This window comes from Dermacentor andersoni, chromosome 7 (assembly GCF_023375885.2).
Source record: "Dermacentor andersoni chromosome 7, qqDerAnde1_hic_scaffold, whole genome shotgun sequence".
Lineage (NCBI taxonomy): Eukaryota > Metazoa > Arthropoda > Arachnida > Ixodida > Ixodidae > Dermacentor > Dermacentor andersoni.
Window position 1 is genome coordinate 142,531,648 of NC_092820.1, and position 22,780 is coordinate 142,554,427.

The window sequence follows — 22,780 nt, forward strand, 5'->3', positions numbered from 1 at the left end:
TTGGGTTGTATTCACTTGTATGTTGTTAGCATTCTCCTGCAGCAGCCTGCAGTGTTTTGTGGGTTCTTGCCAATCAATTAGTTTCTAATAAGTGATTAGCTGCCTTTTCACTTTTTACACTAATATGTATAGAAACAACGAATCTGATTGTTATATTTCGCATGCTTTGAACTCGCTTGCATGAAAAGGGCCATGCAAGCGACAGCGTGCCGCGAGCAATTGAAATTGAGAAAGAAAATTTTTGGTTTGACGTGCTAAAACCACAATCTGATTATGAGGCAGGCCGTTATGGAGAACGTCGGAATATTTTTGACCTCCTGGAGTTCTTTAACGTGCACCTAAGTTCTAAATGCATAAGTGTTTCTTTTCTTTTTTTTTTGCATTTCGCCCCAACTAAATGCAGCCGCCGCTACAGGTATCGCACCCTCGACGTCGAGTTGGGCAGTGCCACGCAATAACTAGGGGGATATGCGGCAGGTGCAGTTTATTTGTTCGCAACGAACGGTGAGCGGTTTGTCGTTAACCTACCCAAAATATCGTGATTCTCACCCTACGTAAGCGGCGCCTCCACCAACGACTGTAGTTTTCTTTCTTTTTTTTTTTGGTGATCCGGCAGGTGCAGAGTGTACATAGGAGGCTAAGGCTGCGTTTCTTGAGCTGATTGTCAATATGTAGAGTGCTAGCACACCAGCCTGTCTTCGCATAGACTTTTATTTCTAGCTTTAAGGTCTCCTTACTGCCTGCAGACAAATAATCGTCAACAAAGCGTTTCTTTTGCCCTATTGTGCACTCCTGACTTCCGAAAGGGTGTTTCACCAAGAGTCCCCCATAAAAAAACTAAGACCATAAGCCCACGGGTGGTCGGAGACGTTCTGTAAAGTTCACCAAAAATACGTCTACAAGGTTTCTATAGATTTTCTTATGAAATGTTCGCAAGAAGCACACCTGTGTCGCATACTTGAATGAGCCCACTTTCTCCGGAATATTCTGGTTTTATTTACTTCCGAACAGGCTACTTGCAGGAAGAACAAAATTTGTGGACGAACAGTGCAAGGCCATAGGCCGGCAGGCTGTTTAAAGACGCATTATAGACGTCACAAAATAAACGCGTGTAGAGGTTTTGTAGACAAAATGCAACACGTTTCCTGCGCACCTGTGTCGCATACTTGAATGAGCCCAGTTTTTCCGGAACGTTCTGGTTTATATACTTCCGAACAGGCTGCTCGCAGAAAGACCAAAATTTGTGGACGAACAGTGCAAGGCCATAGGCCGGCAGGCTGTCTAAAGACGCTATATAGACGTCACAAAATAAACGCGTGTAAACCTTTTATAGACGAAATCCAATACGTTTTTTTTTTTTGTTGCGAAAAGCGTACCTGTGTTGCATCCTGCGAGAAGACGGCGTCGAAGGCGAACATCTTTGGTGCCGCTACGCCTGTCAGTCGGGCGGGCGCGGAGGATGGAGAGCTCGGAGTGGTCGCCTCGTCGCCCGAGGACGCCCTGTCAGCGCCGCCACCGCAGCTGCCGCTTACGGCAGGGTCGTACAATGTCACCTGCACGTTTGGATAGCTTTGGTTATGCACCTACCCCGTACCAACGTTCCCGCTGGACACCGAAGCCTCAGCCGGGTACTGCGGTCGGTTTTGGAACGAGGTGTCCTTGACGCGCAAGGGTAATGTCCCGCGTCACCGCTTTCGAAACGAGTAGCATGACAAGAGAGCCGGTAGGCTCTCCTGTCCAAAGAGGGTTTCATGGTCTTGAAATTTGGTATCAAGTAGCGATGGAGTCTCGACGTAAGTAGCATTAGTGAATGCTAGTGAATAAGGCAACCAGCTGTAACTACCAAAAAGCGCTGACTCATCTGCGCTCAAATTTCCCACATGTATGTTATTTTGCGGTGTATCTTTTTTCGATACAATGCCTGAATGCGGTACACGTTGGCTATCTGGTGATCGATCGGAATGTATAGTACAGTCAAGAGCTGGTTAAACGCTCTGGCAACGGGAAAAGAAGCCAACTCACTCACGAGTCGACTCATTCAGACTCACACCAAACGTGGCAAGAGGGTACCCCAAAGTAGTACCCCCTTAGAGTCGGGGTCTGGGCAAATCGAATTGAGTCTGAACTGGCTAATCTTTTTGTTTTGTGTACGTCTATTTGATGCCGACTGAGTGCGAATCCGATACTGAGTGAGTCAGCGTGAACTGATTTTGCGCGAGTCGACGTGGCCTCAGGGATGCGTGGATCCAGATGCGAACAAGTCGAGCCGAGTCTGGGTTGCGTCTGCCCCTGGGCGGGTCGAGTTGATTCCAAGTGTTTTGCGCACGCGGGAGTCGAGCAGGTCGAGTTGAGCGAGTGCCGAGTGAAAGGGCTTCCGTATACGAACAGCTCACCTGTTTCTTGCGCGAATCCAGTTGGAGGAAGCTGGAGGGGCCGCCGACCGTGGCTCCAGGTTCGTGTGCCGGAGAATGCGACGGCGTCGAGCAGGACGACGAGCCCTCGCCAACGGTTGATGCAGCAGGGCACACTCGAAGCATTACTTTCACCTGCGCAGCAAGAAAATTAAAGAAAACGAATAAACGAAAGTTTAGAGAGTGGTTTGCATTTTGAATAGCCGGCGCGCGAACATGTATACAAGAAGAAGTAAGGAAGTTTCAACGGATGTATGCAAACGCTTAGTGTACTATAGGCATAGACTAAGAACAGTGTGAGCTGAAAGCAAACAAGTCTAAAGGCGCCACAAAGAATGCAAGTGCAGTGATGTAGAGTTCTTTCCGAATTTTATTATTAACAGCGACCATTAGAACTTCAGTAAAACGCACTTGAAGCGACCCGCTAGTATGTACATATTCGCTACTCATTAGCCGCTACCTCTGTTCGCATAACTGCGCGGATACCTAGGAAGATCGCCTTTAAGAAGGACTGCCCAGACAAAGCTTCATTATTGATTGGTTAATGAATACGGATGGATCAATTGACGTATGTACGTGCGTGCGCACGTGTATGTACTGGGTGTTTCCCGAAAGGTGTCCGAAATTTTCTAAAGTTAGGGAAGATTAGATGTCAAACGCTTTCCACTACATAGGCGCAACTTGGAAAAATGACTCGATGTAATAAATTCACAAATAATTACGCAGTATGGCTAGTTGTACCTTTTTAAACAAAATAGTCATGTGATTGATCCCGATGACGGCATTGAAGCGCGGTATCTGAAGAAATACCGCAAAATATATTCCGGCAGAATCAATCATGCTTTGATGTCGCCGCGAGCGATAGCTTGCGCATTACGACACAAGAGACGCGCTGCCAGATTTCAGAATAGAGGATAGACGCCGCTCGAAACCAAAATGAAGCGATCCAGTGTATCAGAAAGTATTCGCTTCCTGTGTAGCAAAAACCGAATGTGTTTCGTAGTAACTAGTGTTACAGTTTACTGAGGTCTAACGCGTACCGACAATATATTCTTTCTATTAGGGGGGGTGGGGGAGGGGGTGGCTACAGTGTTCAAATTTTCATTTAATTGAAACAAACTTACAGAACTCGTAAATGTCACGCCAGTGTTCTTTTAGTGCATACGGAAGCTCGAATAAAAAGCAAGACGTTAACCAGTTAAATGGAAACTCGTCTCCATCGCCCTATTTTCGAATGGACCCCCGTCCTCCAAGCAATGCCAGTCCATTACAGCACTTCCGGGATCGTTTCTATTTGTAAACACGCGTAAACACGGGTAGAGGGGAGGGGGGGGGGGGGGACTCACGAATGCTTGGGTAGTATATGGTATCGGCCTCTTTGTCTCGGCAGCGTAATGGAAGGTCGAGGCAAAAGACGCACAAAGCGACCTACCGTACTAAACGCGAGAAGATCGAGTAATAGAGCTCCTGCGCCCATTTCCCGAAGGCTGCCGTTGTGCGCCGTAATATAACGGGCGCGCGATATCGTGCACGACGTGCAGTCGAGACGAGGTCCGTAACTCTTCCCGGTAAAACGGGGAGACCCTTCAGTCCCAAACAACCCCTCCCCCAAGTGATAGAGGGACAAAGGGGAAAGAAAGGGGAAAACGGGAGGGGGAGAAGTCGGCAGAAGCGTCCCGGACGCAAGTCACGGTGATACCGACAGAGGACTCTGTGGGAGCGAGGCAAGAAGACGAATCCGAATACCTCGGGACAAAACACCTACGGCGACGCTTTGGAGAGGCAAGGGGCGCCTCATCTCAGAACGCAGTTCAACTGCGCTTTTCCAGGCTATGACTATAAGGTCTCGTCCTCTCGCGGCAACTAGGAACACTAGGAGGAGCAGCGACAACAACAACGCTTGACAACGTAATCGAAAACAAGACAGGGTAAGGGAAGAGTTGAGGAAGGCGAACGCAGGCGTAGAGGCAATAGACCGAGAGGAAGCGAGCGGCGGAGTGGTACATACAAGACTAGCGGACAGGAAGAGCGAAACAGGAAGAGGAAGAAGAAAAAAAGGAAAGGGGGTGGGGAGAAGCGGCTGAGGGAGGAAGGGCGGCATTTCCCCGAATAGGAGCAACTATAGAGTGTGCTGGCTCGCGAGCATGGTCGACCGCCTCCTCACCGCGCCTTGCGCGGGAGCCCCCGTTTCGGGGAGCATCGCTGGTTTCCCTCGGCCGCGCCCACGAATCGCCGCAGCTATTACGGCAGATGACGATGCGACGCACCCGTGGCAGGCGAGCACTCGCGTAGCACTCGGAGCGACCCTACGCGCCCCCTGGTGGCCGTAAGCGAGAACAAATAAACCGACTAAAACTGCGGGACGCCCAGACTGTTCAGTGTGGGGAGGAAAAAAAGAACGGCAGTTGGGCGCCCGGAGTCGCTTGGGCGTTTGTAGTCCTCGGTGGCTTCTTCCGTGTTCTCTCTGGCGAGAGACAAGTGCCTCCGCCTTCCGTCTTTCTTGCTATCTCCGTGTACTATACGCTCTGCTGCTGAGCCTACTTTTCGTGCGAAGGACAGCGGATGAGTAGCATTTTTTTTTCTGTTTGGTTTAGTACAGGCGACAGCGTTAATAAAGCGGCGGAGAAGAAGAGCTAGGCGCTCACTCGGACGTACACCACACGTGCCTGGCTTGAACGCCGAATGTCTCCCTTGTTGTTATTGTTCTTTATGGGATGCCAAGTCAGATTGGCTCCAGAATTGGTTAGTCTAACGGCTTCGGCATCGCTAGACGTTGGACGAGCCCACTCGGATAGGGGCACGGACACCGTGAATGAATGAGCGGGCAAAGCACGAGAAAGTCGTTGGTTAGACAAAGAGAGATGGAAAGATAGCGACGGGACACATGATAGTTTCGCATCGGGTCACGTGCCTATAATAGGGCCTGCGCTTGTTGGAAATAGGCGGGTAAGGGGGAAGACAAAGGACGCGTAGCGGCCGGGAAGGAGGCAGGGAAAGAGCCAGTCATGAAGGGTATCTCGGGGGACGCAGTATAAGGGTCTGATGTAGGAGCCAATTGAGTAGCTGGCTGCGGGGGACGCAATGTAAGTTGGATGGTCGAGGAAAGTTCCGGGAAAGGGGAAGAGGGGGTGGAACTGCGGGTGGGGGGGATGGATTGAACGACACCTTATTGGGCTCTTGTTAAAGACGAGGACAAACGGATACTTTTCTTTCCCCTGGCAACTGACCGGAGAAAGCGTTCTTGGGAGCGCGCTGCCGTCGGACTCCGGGCCAAGCGGTGTGTAGTATATTCCTGGCCGACAGACACACACGAACATATACACAGTGCGCGCACGCCCCCCATGCTCTCCGCCTCGCCCCCCCCCCCCCCCCCCCTCGCCCCCCTAGAGGGGCAGTGGCTATTGGTCTGGACAGGCAACGGTAGTAGCCGTCCCTTGGCCTCCGCTCGCCACGGCCACCTCGGGAGCTAGGACCCTCCAGGCGCGCGTTCAATAACTCTGCGCGAGCACCTTCTGGAACTCTGCGTTGAGGGCTCTCTGGGGAGCGGGGTGGCGGACCGGGGCCAGGCCGCAGACCTTGTGGAAGTCGGGGCATCGGCTATTTCTTCGTCGTGTACCTCTCGTTCTCTCCCTGTGTCCATATATATGGCAGACTGCATCCGGCCTCCGGAAGTCGCTGTCCGATTTCGGATGCCAGTGACGACGACGGGTGTTGTGTGCGTTCTATTCGGACCGTAAACGCGCGGACCAGAGACAGTTTTAGTAGTGCGATCGGCGCTTCGCACTTCAGGCGAGTGCAAAACACTTTGCGGGAAGTTGCACTGCGCGTACCTGCAATAATTAATTTAACGTAAGGCAACGCAGACGTAAAGAAAACAGTTAGTGTGCAGAACGTCTGCTGGTGCTTTGTGACAAATCTGTTTGAGCCAACACAACCCATTAGCCACTTCTCTTGTCGTTTACAGGTCGACGCGTCACGCCAGGCCCACGAACGACGTAAATCGCTGACCGCTCTCCGTAATTGGACACACTAGCTGGGCTCGCATAACTTGTGATTCGGGTGAATAAAATGAAGCGAAAGTTCAATTAACACCTTGGCAATCAGCGATAACGTGAACGCAGTCACTGGCATGCAATTCACTCTGAAGCGGGAGCCACAGGGTTGGCAGTGTTTGAGAGCGCTATTTCTCAATGTACGTTAGCAATACGTTAGTCAGTATCGCCAAATGACGTGCGTTAACATAGCGTGCGAAAGCCACAGAAGCCGAATAGCGTCCACAGCATACATTAGTGAGTACAATGCTATTTCTTTATGTACGTAAGGCGTTTACGTTTGCTTGAGAATGTTATCGTAATAAACACAATGTTTTCAGCATGTTAGCATACACATTACCATTTAGTAGATATTGGGATATCAGCAACGCCGAAACGGAGCAATGCCGCTCGTCGCGCCACCTTCTGACAATGAGTACAACGACAGCTAATAAAACTGCCATTGGAATAACGGGCTATATGCTAGTTACCGCTGAGAGGGTGCTAGCACGGTGTAATCACGAATGACCTATTGTGGCTCCTTTCGTTTCCTCCGACAAAAACAGCACGAAACAAGCAAACAAAAATATTTCTAACATGGCTTTTAGAACATAAAGAGCCCTCTCCCCCCTCCCCCCCCCAAGAAAAATAAGAAAAGACAGGACGCCAACGTGCGTCAAGCCTTGACGGCCCGAAGGCACACGTGAAAGAATAACTTCTTTTGAGGAAAAGCATATTTAGCCTAACCGGTCGGCTATACGAGTGCATATAATCGCACACAGCAGTAGCATTGAAAGCTGGTCTCTCCACACTAACAAACTATTTCAAAAAAGAAAGAAGGTTTATATAACCTGACCAATCTCGTAAACGAGTGCGCTTGCTCGTGCATACCATTTGCCTTGAACGTGGGGTTCACCACAAAGAGCGTCTAGTTGCGGCAAAGCCTATCCGCCTTCGTACGCTTGTGTGTTCTACAAGCGATAACTATTTAGCATACAGGCAGCATACCGGTAGCATACCGTACACATCAACTGCACTGAAAGCCGCTCTCTCGACGCTAAGCACTTACTTGAGAAAAATCTTATCCGGTGCAACCGGTCTCGTAGACGAACGAGCATACTCCTACGTAGAATTTGCCTTGAAAGCTGGATTCACCACAGTAAGCGTCTAGTTGCGGCAAACCCAGCCTTTCTGTGTAGGCGTCTCTGTTCTACAGGCAACACAAATTATAGGGTTTTAGGTGCCAAAAATGACGGTGTGGTTATGAGGCACACCGCAATGGGGGTCGTCTCCGGATTAATTTTGAACATCCCGGGTTCCTTAACGTACGCCTGAATCTAAGGACACGGGCGTTTTTTGCATTTTGCCCCCATCGAAATGCGGCCGCCGTGGCCGGGATTTGATACCGTGACCTTGTGCTTTGCAGCGCAATTCCAAATCCACTAAGCAGCCACGGCGGATCTGCAGACAATAACTAGTTAGCATATCGGTAGTGTAGCGGTAGGACATAGAACGTTAACTTAGAAACAGTTGGCATTAGTATGAATAAGTAAAAAATAATAAAAGTAAACCCCTTGACTTTCGATTTTAGGTGTGGCGCACTGCCAAGAGCATCATCAAAACATTGGGTATTTTTTTGCCTTACTAGAATTCAACACATTGCAGCGACGCGCGCGGTAGACGAGCCATGCTTTCGAAGTTGACTATCACTGAAACAACCTGTAGCATGCAGTGCTGCGACGACAAATACCGTCGGCCGCGGAAGCGATAACAGCGCACACGAAAATACCCACTTGTGTAACCCGCAACACATCATCGGCAGGTCGCAGTAATAAACCATACGACTAAGTCGTATCAGCAAACAAACAGAAAAATGTCCCGCGACCACGCGCAAGTCGTACATTTTATGTCAAGCCCCAGATGCGCAGAAATAGCAGTAATTTCCCGAAGCCTTGTGCCGACAGAAACATGACGACACTGAACGTGACATCACCTGCAGCAGACACCACAAAATCCAGATCAAGTACCCCTCCCAACAACTGTTGCTGAAAAAAATCAGCGGTCAAAATTCTTTTCCCATCATTACCTGCCATGCCACGACTGCGGCAGTAGCGCCTTTTTGCGGCGCAGTTCTGCGTGACACATTTAACCCCCGCTCTGGACGGCTTCTAATTTTGCCCAACGATATGGCGTGCTCAATTTTGTGGCCAAGCAATACAATGGTGAACAGCAGTACTGCACCAAAAAAAAAAAAAAGCCCGGAGGTTCGCACAATGTCAACATATTTACACTACAGGCAATCAGAATTTTATCATTCAATGTTACCTTAAACCACACACCAAAAATTATGCTTGTTAGACTTGATGCATGACTCGAATCTTCTTTTTTTTTTGAAAACGCAAGGAGAGAGCATCCCCGTACGTTGAATGAAATCGACAACGCGCATTTTTTCTCAGCGTGGTAGACTGGTAATATTGATCTTTCATGCATTTCCAGCAGTTTAAGGAAATAGGAAAAATGAAAGAGGAAGAAAGACGAAAGAACAGGTGAGGCGCTGGTAATATATCTTTTTAAAGCACTGGCAATGCATGAAACGTCGATATCCCAACTAGCTCAGCTGTCTGCTTCTAAACTGGTAATATACGCGACTGGAAGTTTCTCGTGGCCGCATGCGCTCACTTCTTCAACAGTGCGTTCGAAGCAGTTTATTCGGTCGTCGCCAATCATCGCCGCCAAAAAAAAAAAAAAAAAAATAACGAGACAGAGCAGGTGGCGCCAGCGCGAGGATCCAGACGGCGGTCGTGGCATCCGCGCACCGTCGTCCGCTCACCATCGTCTGCTCGCCATAGTCTGCTCGCCATCGAAGTTCGGCCGCTTCCCGATTCACCTTCCTTTTTTTCCCTCGCGCAAAGAAGCTCCCAGGCTCTGCAGCATGGACTCCGCGATGGCGCGGGCTCTCTGTCACCGCTAACTACGAATCGAATGCACCGCGTCGTTCCATTCACAAGAATGAAGACGCAGAAGGGACAAAATAAGGAAACTGCACGTGAAGCTGAACGGCGCGGTACGGTCGCCGAAGCCGCTACGCGTGCCACAGCGAAACCAGTAGCGAGGCCAAATAAGGAAAAAGAAAGAAAGATAAAGAGAGAGAGAGAGAGAGAGAGAGAAAAGAAAAGAAAGAAAGAAAACGTGGCAGCTTCGCGTACCTGACGTTTCTCTCCGATAGCAAAGGAACGGACGCGCACGAGGATGATGAGGATGAAGAGTGGGGAAAGGAGGAGAATACGAGTTCCCTATAGTCAGCCTCTGTATGGCACCTCAGGGACACCGTCAAATGGAAGAGCACAGTCCACCTTTTTTCTGCCTCCCTCTGTCTCTCGCGTACGCATTGAAGCTTCCCGCGCACTCCCGCATACGACGGGTCGCGGGCGACAGGATCGCAACGCAAAAAAACTTTAAAACTAAAAATAAATAACGAATGAAATGGGGAAGCAAGGTGGAATGGACGGAGTACGGAGGGATAGTCGGGAGAGGGGGAAGGCAGGTCGTGGCCTGAATTCCGGGAATTTCGGGACGACCCTATAGCCGTAATTTCTTCGTCGAGGTTCGCCGGCGCACATTCGCCTTGCTGTGTACGGAGAGGCGCGGAGGAAAAATTGGCCCGCTTCGAAAAGAGCTCACCGCCCGACCGAAACCGGGGTCACGTTTTCTTCGTAGGGTAGTAAGAGGAGGCGTTCGGCGCGGAATGGGGAGGAGGGGAAGGCGGTAGAAGGCATAGGGATCCTTGCGGTGCGTGGCATTCGAGATATCAATGGGGCGTCGCAAGAGCGTGCCGAAGGAAACGAGAAGGCCTCTTCAAAAGACTCTATGTTTCATTTTTGTTTAGTTATTTCTGTTTAGGGTCGTGCGCCTTGCGGCAGCCGCTCAGATTTGAGACGTTGGCCGCTCTTCCTCCTCCTCCGCCTGAGGCTATGCGTTTAGAGTTTTGAAAGATGGAGAGCACAAACACGATGGCAACAATACTGGTATTAAGGGAGTCGTTTGGGATACCGAGGCAAAAGTGAATGGTATGTCTTCGGGAGATGACGATGATGAGTAATGACCGCTAATCGAGTTTGACGGTGCCGAGACAAGACAGCGGCTATAGACAAGCTGCATATTTGGGGACGAACCGGCATAAATAATGCAGACCTGAATAGCAAACGATTAGCTAAACAGTTCTCTAGTTCACTGTTCACGTGAACACATTGAAGAGTAATGTTTGAAAAGTAACTTTTCGATGCAGCTTTTCAAAATCGTGGTCAGGTCATTTCCGTTATGCCTTCGTCGTCTACAAATCACATCGCACGCAGAGTGCGATGTGAGGCGTCCTGGTGCTCTTTCCTATTTTTTCCCTCGTCTTTATCTCCTTTTCAAGCTGGTGGGTTCGTGTTTTCCCGTTTGTCACACAATTTCGAGCCATCTTGACCTTTTATTTTGTCTGTGTGGTGTTTATATGTGTTAACATAGCTAATATTAAAGCAGAAACGTGGGCGAATGGTGCGAAAAACAGATAAACTTTTCAATATTGGTCAGACAACATATCTTGCAGACGCAGCTGTCTTTGCTCTTTTCGTTTAAGAAAACATTTCAGTGTCGGTGGACGAGACTGGAGCCTTTCCTTTTTTTAGGTAACGTGGACTTTGTAGTGACTAGGCACTTTTAAAATTTGAGATTCAGCCCAATGAATTTTCGATTCATGAGGCTAAAGTACCTGATTAGATCAGAACGAGGCACGCTGGTATCGCAGCCGAGTGTACAAGATATCGGCTTCCGTAGTGAAAAATTCGCTTTCCAATTAATCGTAAGTACGTATAGGTTACGCTTACTTTTTATCATCTTCTCCAATAACTCCTCTTAATTGAGATTTCAATCATGCGTCCTCCTCGCGTTGTAAATTTGCGAAAGAACTCTCGTAACGCCTTTTGTGATATTTCTTTTTTTCCCTTACTGACATTACTGGGCATGGACAAAGTGTTACACATGAAACGCAGGTTCACATGCTGGATTACTGCGTGTTTACACCCCGATGCCTCACCACGCGAAAAAAAAAAAATCGTTCCGTAGAATTTGCTACCGCATCTTGTACCGAATTCCTCACTCGAATGAGTTTTCCACGCCGAAAATACCGTAATAGAACGGTTGACGATTTGCATAGCACGCCTTTGTCGCGCCTAGTCAGAGCGAGTGACCGGCTTCTCCCGATATCGGCGAAATGACGCCCGGAGTTTTTTCCACGGACGCGAATTTCCCTCGGGTGTTCCCTTTACCGGAGAAACGCTGTCCAGGTGAGCTATGTTGTCGAGCGAAAGCTCCCCTTGGGAACACATGGCCGTCGCATCACTTCTTCTCAGTACAAAACATAAACCCATTATCACTTTTCTTGATAAATCGATGAACCGGTGCACTCGATAGACGAGTTTCACAAACAGGACGGAGTAATTTTGTAGGTACAGTGCATATGTTTAGCAGTAAAGAAAAAAAAAACAGAAACGAGAAGGAACACACAGCCTCGCGTTTCACTTGAAAAGACGTTCTCGCGTAAATGTGCCGATATTCAGAGCCACGCCTTTCCCCACTTGTTCTACGTCGTTGAGAGGAGCACACGAAGAGAGCGATCGAGAAGAATGAGTCGAATTCCTTCGATTGTAAACGACACACGCAAATTTCACCGTCCTGTCGTCTTTCTTGTCTCTGTCGTTTTGCGCTAAACAAAGTATTCACCGATACGCGCGTACAAACCCATAGGAAGTTTTAGAGTCAGCGCTCGTCCTGGACGTCTCGTCCCCGTCCGTATCTTTTTTTTTTTCTTGCGCTGCCCCCTTTTGAAAGTTTTAAAGGCTTGCTCCACACGATTTCACCCGTGTACGCCGTTGTGTGTCATTTCTAAAGATTGTTCCCCACTGACTCTCGTCAAACGAAAAAAATAAAGAAATGAAAAAAAGGCAGTGCCAAACCAAGTTTGTTTTACGTCGTAGAGAAGCACAAATGAAAAAAAAAAGATAGCCAACGATAACAAAAACAGAAATAACAAACAAACAAGCAAACGAACAAAAATCATCCTATCGCGTATTGCTTTTGTTTTTGCGTTGTGCGACAAGATGAATTCAATTCAACCGTAGCCCCGAACTTGCCACGCCATTTAAGATTCCTTTAAGCACGTTCTCCCAGGGATCGAGCGCTCGCAGCGCGCCGTCGAAATTGGCACGAGCCAATTTCGTTTTTGACAGCGAATCACACGTCAGTGCGCGTTTCCCTTGGTGTCGTTTTTTTTTTTAAATTTTGTCCTTCGCATTCTCACGGACGAAGCCGCGATAGCACAACCGAAAACGCAGCGCGTTGACTCTTCCGGCTTCTTCGCCACTTCGCCGTAATACGAAGCATAAGCGCCATCGCCCCTACTTTGCAAAATTTCTTTTGGCCAAGTCCTCTCTCTAGGGAACCCCGCGCCAGCGCGCATGGAGAGAAAGAGAGAGAGAGCGAGAGAGAGAGAGAGAGAGAGAGAGAGAGAGAGAGAGAGAGAGAGAGAGAGAGAGAGAGAGAGAGAGAGAGAGAGAGAGATGAGAAAGGCAGGGAGGTTAACGGGAAGATAGATATCCAGTTTGCTACCCTGCACGGGGGAAGGGCTAAGAGGCACCAGAAAGATATTTAAAAAAGAACGCACACACCAACGCGCATAGTAGCGAATGACAGTTATAGAGAAAACAAGAGCAAGAGAAAGATAATAAAAAGCCTAGCACGAAACGGAGTTGAAAGTAGGCGAACAAATTATCGCGTTTGGAGCGCGCGCCCAGCGCAGAGAGATCGGGAGATTGAAAATATTTTCCCTGCATCGTGAGCTTTGCCTCCAAGCCTATATGTTTCGTTGCTATTCGTTCTTTTCTTTCTTTCTTACTCTGCTTTGAACCGTCCTTGAATCTAGTAGCGAAGCGGGAACGCTGGTGCTGTGACAGGGACAAAATACCAACAGGAGGATGCGCATCAGGGGGAGGGGGAGGGGAGCCTAAACTTGGTCCCGCGTGATCCCGCGAGATGTCGCTGCGTCTTGATATAGAGCGCACCGTCCCGTTGGGGCGAGCTCGTTACGTCATCAATCATTCCCGTCCGCGCCGACGAGTCCCTGCTGAAATCTTGTTCTTTCTTTCTTTTTTTCTTTCTTTCGCCGATGCTGTCTACTTTAGGTAGTTCTTGGTTGCATCGCAAGAGGGCAGGCCGATTTTGCATTCTGTACAAAAGAAATGTTCCCGGTACTGTTTTTCAAAACACAGCTACGCCACCCCTCTTTGCGTGCCTCCTTTTATCATTCTGAAGATTTCTTTCATTTTCAAAGCGTCGGACGAAACTGTATTTGACAACACGGAAGCGGTTTCTTCTAAGCTGCACACGGAAGTGGATCGTGGGACGATGTAAAATAAGTATTTCGGTGGGGTAGGGGAGGGGGGTTCGCCTTCGATGCTCAAGGTATGCTCTTCTGCTCTGACCTCTATGTTTCCCACTCGCTTAGCAAAGAACTGTATCGCGCTCGTCGCAACTCACCATGACTCGGCAAATTGCGAAAGTTTCGCGTCGAGAGGGCTAATTGCGATCGTTGCGGAGTGGGGAGGGGGGGGGATGACACGTGACTACCCGGAAAATGTGGGCGCGCCGCGATATGGAAAGCAGCCCTACTTGTCTTTACAAGTTCGGTGTGGTGCTCATTATTGCCATTAGCGCTGCCGTCACAGCCACCTGACGAACTTAGCGCGTGCTATGCGAAAGGGCGTGGCGCTTACAGGTGCTGTTATGTGCTTGTCTTTCCTTTGGGAGCTAGTGAATCAATCAATCAATCAATCAATCAATCAATCAATCAATCAATCAATCAATCAATCAATCAATCAATCAATCAATCAATCAATCAATCAATCAATCGAGCAATCAATCTCGCTATTGTCGCTTCAAGAGCTCGCACGGATAACTCCGCCTGTGCCCAGTCGTAGTATACAACTGGCTGAGTAAAGGAGTACGAAAAGTCTCGTATAAATGGAGTGAAATAATACCGGAGCATTTACTCCTACAAGGGGGCTTTTTGCACTCTGCGCTGTTTTTGTATACTACAGAAAAGTCTACACGCTTTCGGGGCGTGTCTTGTCCCCAAACAATAATTGTGGTCTTTCGTTTCTTTTCCCGAAAACTGTTCGATACTTTTCGTTACTTTCCTGTCAAAAATACCATATCGCTACGATAACGCGCATGCCGTTCGTAACCAGGAAGTACTGGGCGCGCAGCGCGACCTATGATGGATATCGTTCGGCGAAAAGATACGCCCCATAGGTTGCGAACGTTTCATAGAATGTACAGTGGCACACTGCACACTGTACGACACCGACAGATGTGCTTTCTATAAACGCTACACACAATCGACTTAGGACGATCAAAGTGTCGCATTAACGTGACGACAAGGAACGGACGTCTGTTTATCGGATTCTAATCATCTTTTCATTTCTCTCGTTCTTAAGTCGGCCACCGATGTCACATACCCAGTCCGTCTCGAAGAACGCGCAGCGCGGCTGCTCTCTCCGGCAAACAGAAGGACCGACGTAAGAATAAATGTAGGCGCAGCGAGGCCTCTTCCGTTCAAAGCCCCTTTAGTGGAGAGTAATATAAGGTAATCATCTGCAGGGGAACCCCGCACTCGAAGCAGGCACGCCTACTTGTAAAGAGCGGCCCGCGAAGGAGATTGGATTATGTTAGTTCGCAGATTCCCGAGCAGCCCGGCGGAAAGCTGGCTCGAAGCAAAGCGGGGGAACAAAAGATAAACCGAAAGATAAGCGGCGTACAAAACAAGGGAGGTGGTTAAAATAATAACGAATTCTCGAGAGAGAAGAAAGACCGCGAGGTTTGCAAGGAGAAAAAGAAGAGAGAGAGAGAAAATTTGAAGCACGTTTCCGGCAGACCTCGGGAAGGATGACAAATTAAATTTCGATGAGGAAGTCCAACCGCCAGACTTCCGTTTCGGCTCGTTTCTTTCTTTTTTGTTGTTGCCATTTGCTTGCATTTTTCACTTCTCTTTCGACATAGTTGTCACGATTGCGACGTGATGTATGTAAATGTGCGTGCGTGCGTGCGTGCGCGCCTGTGTATGTGGTTCGTGTCGCTCGCTTCAGAAAGCAGTTATTCTTTTTCTAATGTCTTTGTGATTTCTTTATCACCGAAGATCGCTTCAAAATGTCGTTCGTTTTCTCTCTTAAAAAAGAACGTGTCCCAACGCGAAATTTAAGGAGTTCCCGCCGCCAAGGGCCCATACATCTTTATCCGCCTCGAATCGCAAGTCCAAGAAATGCGCCGTCAAGTATTTCTGTGTCCGCCGCTCTTGATCTTTTCTTCTTTTATTTTCTTATGCTCCTTGTTACCTTTCTTGGAAGGCAGACGCCGCCGCCGCCGGCGAGAATTGCATGCCGGCAATTACGGCAGTGGAGCAAATGCAGAGTGCGAGAAACTGATAACATTGAAGGTTTTAAAACTTAGTTACCTACGCCGTTGCTGTAACCTTCTTCATTTGGTCGTTATCGCTTTTGGGCACCACAAATTGTATTGTATGAGGCTGTGATTCTACAGTTAGATGCGTCTTCGTGGAAAGAATGGGGCTATATATATATATATATATATATATATATATATATATATATATCTGTAGAATATAAATATCTGTATTATATGTATATATCATTATCTGTATATATATATCTTATCCTGTATAAAAAGTGGCACGGAAATGCAGTGCACTAATGTTTCGAATTTTTCGGGTTTTTTCTTACATTTGAAAGTTGCTAGGTTTATGCAGTGGTCTATAAGGTAATATCTCCGAGTTCTTACACAGCTGATCAGACAACAGGTTTTCCGAACCTTTTTTTTTTAAAATCAAATTGCATGTGTGAGAGACGAATAGCGTTGTACAATGCTAGAACTTGTGGGAACACCGTGCGATTACGCTGGAACGTTCGACGACTCAAATAGCCGACGCGTCTGCTGACACGCAGGTCAGACTTCGACGATCGACGCCATGTGCAATTCACTGTCCTTCTGCCGTGGGGTGTAACGGACTTTCTTGTGGGCATGGGTTCGCCCAATGAATGGGAGTTAATTTTGTGACTGCGTGGTTGTGCAATGGCCCGTCTCTTCCTCGTCGCCACGACGTGACAGCGTATATGAATAATAAAAGAATTATCCTGATGCTGCTGCCTTTAAAGCCTGTGATTATCAGTGCTACTCGCTAAAAATGATAAACTTTTCAATGGGCGAGACTCTTCACACTGAGTTCCTCCTCCCCGCCCCCCAACAAATCAGTGAGCGACCTTCTCGAATGGTTGCAGGAATCTCTGCTCCAAACACAAAAGTGTTCCCTTTCACGCTGCTTCAGAATCCAGACGGTGGCTCTCGCACTGACTGCACAAGCAGACGGTTTTTAACGTTCGCTTCTGGCGCGAGGAAGAACGTTAGGCCTAGCGAACTTTGGAGCACAAAGCGTCGCTTTGAGCGCAGCGAACACGTGACGACCTCGCCGTCCAATGGGAGTGAAGAGTGCTCGGAATTACAGCCAATCCCGGTCGCGGAAATGCCGAGTGGGCAGGACTCCTACGCCACGCTATTGGCGGGCGTTTGTATCGGTTGCCAAGGCCGGTGAAACAATGCACCACTGTACGCAACGTCATGAAAAAATAATAAAACAACAACAACAACTACTACACGAAAATAAGAAAACATACGGACTAGCTGCCAATTTAGCGTAGCAGCAGCGGGAACGGTATTCTCGAGACTCTGAACGAGCGTGGTTAGAAACATCTGCGTCAAAATTTATTTCGCTCTCTCGCAAACTGCGAGAATCTCGTAAACGCAAACGGTCAAAATGGAACAAGAACGATAACAGCAGCAGCAGAAAAAAATATTATCCTTACCGAATAAACAACGCCGTGAGAGAAGCAACAGCACACGACGTCATCAGAGGGAACAAGTTTCTCGAAGGATGCTTACAGCTGCAACACACGGGCAGGGCGCATGACCATGGAGGCAGTGCAATTCATGGCAATAACCAATGCTCTCTAACTGCGAACCTAAGCAACTGTGATGGAGCACTACATCTTGAGCCAATATCTTCAGCCTTCTCTTAGAAATATAGTTCTCTTAGAAATATAGTTGGAATGACGGCGTCTTTCTTTTTTTTTTCAAAGGAGGCATATCAATCAGGGAAAGCATCCGACAATCAGGCAGACTTTGAATTGCAGTTCAAGGTAGTTTAAGCCCAAAATTTACGTTTGTCATAAATGGCCCAAAACATCCAGACGTTTTAGAATGGCGTCAGTACGTTTAGTAACCATTTTTCTTTTTCTGTGCTTGAGTTTAAATTGCTTCGCATTCAAAGAACTACGTTTTCCACAAATCGTTCGAGAGAGACAGCAAGTATAACTTCTGCAAACGATTGCAATTTCTGAGTTAACTCGGCGTGAGAATCAGAACATTTTTGTATTATTTATTGCTCACAGACAGATACTTGTGCACTGCAGGTTGCAGACATTACCGAATATGACCGTGTATAAAAGTACCGCCTCTTTTCTAAATTTAATATTGCACTGACAACATCCTTCATGGTTTCCAGGCAAGATAAGAGAAAATGGAGAACAAGTTTAGTGAGGAGGCAGTAACTATCACAGGCATTATTGTAACAATGGATTACATTGATAAATACATTGATAAATACTTGCGATAACAGACATTGACGTCGTGACGATTGCATGAAAGAAGTGTAAACAGCAACATCGCAGTGATGTAGCGCGCGCGCGCGCGCGCACGCACAAACACACACACACACACACACACACACACACACACACACACACACACACACACACACACACACACACAACACACACACACACACACACACACACACACACACACACACGCACACACACACACACACACACACACAGACACACACACAGACACACACACACACACACACACGCACACGCACACACACACACGGACACACACATAGAGAGAGTTATTCTCTCTCTGTTATTCCGTCAAGTTATTCTGGTATCTGTCAGGTATTCTGTCAAGTTATTCCGTGAAAGATAAAACGCAGACAATATCTGCAGCTTCAGACTACGCATAAGAAAAAAAGAAGAAAAGGCTATACCTTTGTATGCGTTGTCTCACCTTTAAGAATAAAGATTTCATTCGTTTTGCGTTGGCAAAATAAAAAAAATTGCACAGAGATAACTATGCTCACGATATAGGGGTGCACGCTACGGTGTGGCTTAATAACTATGATGTTGTGCCACTGAATACGAGGCTGCGGGTTTGATCCCCCGACGCAGGTGTCCGCGTTTCGATGAAACCGAAATGCAAAAAAAAAAAAGCACGCTCGTGTACTTAGATTTGGGCGCACGTTAAAAAAGACCGTGCGTTCAAAGTTAATCCGGGTGCCCCCAGTTTGGCATAGCCACACTGTTGCTTAGGGACCTTACGATCAATGAATGAATCAATGAACGAACATATATATAAAAACTCTGTAGACTTGTAAGCCACTCTACCAGGTCTGGACTGTTATCAGCATGCATTGCTCTCCTTACACGCTTGTGCTTGTATGTATAGAAATACAAACATGTTATGCAAGTGTTCTCGCCGGGTCTACATTTGCTCCTTTTCCCGAATGAACATTATTGCAACCTGAGATGGGCATCCAAGAAGTAGTGCTTTCGCAACGAGCTCACAGGACATTGACATCCACCAGGATGCTTGCGCTTCAACGTCCCGACGAACACGCGGTGACGGTACTGCCTTCACGAAAATGTAGAACCTTCTGCTGCTACGATGACAGAGAAGCGCACTCGAACGGATTGGGTTAAGATGGCACAAGGTGGCACCTCTTCCCGCTTCGGGAAGAGATGCCATCTTGTGCGATCTATAATTCGGCCATATTAGCGTATTGAGCACAGTCGGAGAGAGGGCGTCACCTGCCTTTAGGGACAATCAGAGGTGAGAAGAAGAAGAGCTGACAAGAACGTAAACTAGTTCACTGCGCGTCACTCGAATTGCAGTAAAATTGCACGCATCGTAAATGCCTTTGCATTCGAGACGTTTCAAGGAAGCTAACGCTGATTCGAACAAGTGCGTCCAATGTGACGTAATCTTATATTAGACGTGAATTGCGATGTTTCACGCGCCAGAACCAAGAACACCATAGTGGAGGGGGGGGGGGGGGGCGATTGCGGATTAATTTTGCTCGCCACGGGTCCGTTGACGTGCACTTAGACCTAACTAAATGAGCCGTTTTTGCATTTCGTCACCTATCGAAATGCGGCCGCCGTGGCCGGAATATCATTTCGAGATCTCGTGCCCTGAAGCAACCACCGTGGTCCTGAAGCAATGTCTTTTTTTTTGTCTCATAAATAAGCACCGCTTTCTTGGTGATTTAGTCTAGCGTATACGGATGGATCATGGATCACTCCTAAAGCTTACATCACTTAAAAGGGAAAGTGGGTTTGGCTACTTGGTTTTCCACAGCGTTAAGTGGTGCAGTCTTGGGTCCTCTTAGACCCCTCCAAGCTCCTCAATTGTCAGCGTCAGCTTTTGGAGTTCCCCAAAATTAGGAGAAGGCGGCGCTGCAGTCGTTTCCGCGTCCCATTTGTTGTTCCCACTGCGCTGTTGTTCGTCCAGACGAAAACTGTCGAAACGGGAGGAAACGAAATGAAAGAAAAGAGAGAAGGAAAAAGCGGGGAGGGGGAAGGTACTTACGGAGGAGCGGCTGCAATATACGAGAGGACGGAAGTATAACGCTTTCGCTTCGACATCCCTCGCCCCGCGCGGCGTGACGCCACGCCACAAATCAGTCCGGCACACGTGTGCCGTCTCTCTCTCCCTCTCTCTCTCTATCGATGCCAGCTGCGCTCAATGTCCACTGTCGTGAAACGAGCCGAACTAAGGAATAGCGGAGAGGGAGGATAGGTGAGAGGGGGGGGCGAGGTTGCGCGCGTACGTCCGTCATTGGAATGATATGGCGGCGAATCCCAGCGTCCTGCACGGGCGCATAAAAAGCACGCGGTGCGCCCCGCTCTATACAGGAAACATCGCTTTTGTCTTTTGTTTGTCCGCATATCTTTTCATTCTTTTACTCTTTCAAACGCGGGCCGCGAACTTTGCCGCCCAGAAAAAAAAACCCCGGCGCCCGCGGTGCGTTTCTTTGAGCGAGAGACAGACAGAGAGAGAGAGAGAGAGAAAGGGAGTACATTTGTTTAAGAAATGGCACTTAGGTATAGGCCTGAACATTAGTTCCCTGCAACGCATATAGCAGACGCAACTCTGGGCTCTAGGGCACAGCGGGCGCGGCGGTTCACACCAGAGCGGCATTCGCGGGCGATTACTGTCGGAGGCGACTTTCGCGTTCGCGAGATTTCGCCAGACTATAGCGCCGGCGCGACGGCGTTGAAGGGTGACCTGAGTTCCTGGCACTATGCAAGGACAGCGTATACTTAGCGTTGTAATGCTGCTGTGGCCGTGGTCTCGAGGGTGCGTGTCCATCTACAAGCTGCGGGAGGACGTGGGTTCGAAACCACGCTACCACCAGCAGTCCCGGGGTTATTCGGATAAGCACAGGGGTCCCCCCAGGCCCGGCACTCGAATTTAGTTAGGAATGACCTGTTTTTGGGGAGGGAGCCCGCGCCACGCAAGCCACGTCGAACCCTGCGTGTACAGCGAAACCCTTGAGAACGTGCAGAATTTTTCGCACGTCCGAAAGCAAGCTGTTACCCGTTATGAATACGTTCGAATGGTGAATAATATTTGTGCTCTTGCTCTTTGTTGACTTTTTATTTTGCGCAATTATATTTTTGTTTACGTTGCACGATTCTGCGCCTTCGATTCACGTTGCCTTTCAGCCTGAGACGCGATGATGTATTGTATAAATTGCATGGGGGTCCAGTGGTAAAAGTGCTTCTAAGAGATCACGTGTTTTTGCACCAATGTCTTTGCAAACATATGGAAATAAACTGAACCCTTGCCGGGGACAGGTACTCGCTGACCACTCTGCATGCCCTGGTTAGATTTAATCTTCAACGTTAAATTTTCTTAATTGTGTTTTTGAGCGATTATCGTGGTAATGGCTGAAGACAGGCCAAAGCGGGGTTGGGCAGCCAAACAAACGCTCTCGCACTTAATATGTCCTGACTACAGACACTAATTTTAAACATTTTCTTTTGTCAAGTTTGGGCAAGACAATTTCTCATTTGCAATGCCTTCGAAAATTAGTTCCTAGAGTGAAGTTTGTGCCGGCACAGATTCAGCACTTATTGTTAGTTTTACGATGTTTCATCTACGAAACGGTATTACACTACAATACTGTTGAAAATTTCTGGCGCGGTACTTGGCCTAAAAATCCCCACGACGCACAACGAATCTCGAATACCACAAATAGTAAAATAGATGCTTTGCTCCAACCTTCAAGCCAGCAATTGACGGGCTTCGGGTGATATCCGGTACCTGAAATCGTAAGTGTGCAGCGTAGTTTACGCTTTCCTTAAGCCCCTCCCCCCCTAAAAAATTTAATTCAGTGGAAATTTTGCGGTAAATGGGAGAGAAATGCGTTAGCGTTATGTCACACATTCTTGGCGTCCCAGACCCATGATTTAAACCTCGTGCACCAACTTGCAAAGTGTTGTTCAGGAATTCAGGTGCTCGACACACGTCCTGCATCTTCGAGGAGCGAAGAGCAAATGACGGTGGCGCGGAGGAAACCACCGTCAGTTCCCATATTATATATATATATATATATATATATATATATATATATATATATATATATATGCGTTATTCTCAACTATGGCCTTTCTACCTCTATAACTTTACTGGCTCTCCACACTTCATGCACATGCTCTATTCTACTTTAACACTCCCATTGCTACCGCGTTAAAAATTGCACAGAACTCTCGTTGTTCGTGCTCAGTTCAAGTTTATCGTTGTTAGAAGTTATTAGATTATCCACTAAAATATGACTTCGTGAAAAAATATGATTGCTCCTTCAGCCAAACGTGCACTGACAGCTTTGCCTGGACCTTAGCTCACACAACTCCCCCGGTCGCTCTGCCAACGTTGCGATTTTCAAAGAAACGCTCCCGGAAAGTTTCAGAGTACCTCAGTTTTTTTTTTTCATTGCATTCGGCCGTGTTTCACTGGCGGCGACTACGCTTTAACTTAAAGCGATTCCGTGAGTACAATCAGAATGCTCGTCTTTCCAAACGACACATTTCAATCCTTCGCGGCATC

At 48.0% G+C, this 22,780-nt stretch overlaps 1 protein-coding gene across 2 annotated transcripts in view; it reads right to left on the minus strand.

Moving 5' to 3' along the window:
- LOC126533718 (uncharacterized) overlaps positions 1-22,780 on the minus strand; it is a 336,510-nt gene that overhangs the window by 98,861 nt on the left and 214,869 nt on the right. For both annotated transcript variants that reach the window (XM_050180905.2, XM_050180904.2), the window contains exons 4-5: positions 2,394-2,546; positions 1,377-1,553 (exon numbers count right to left, since the gene is read on the minus strand). In XM_050180905.2, coding sequence (XP_050036862.2) covers positions 1,377-1,553; positions 2,394-2,537 — 321 coding nt within the window. In that variant the 5' untranslated portion in view covers positions 2,538-2,546. The remainder of the gene's footprint in view (positions 1-1,376; positions 1,554-2,393; positions 2,547-22,780) is intronic.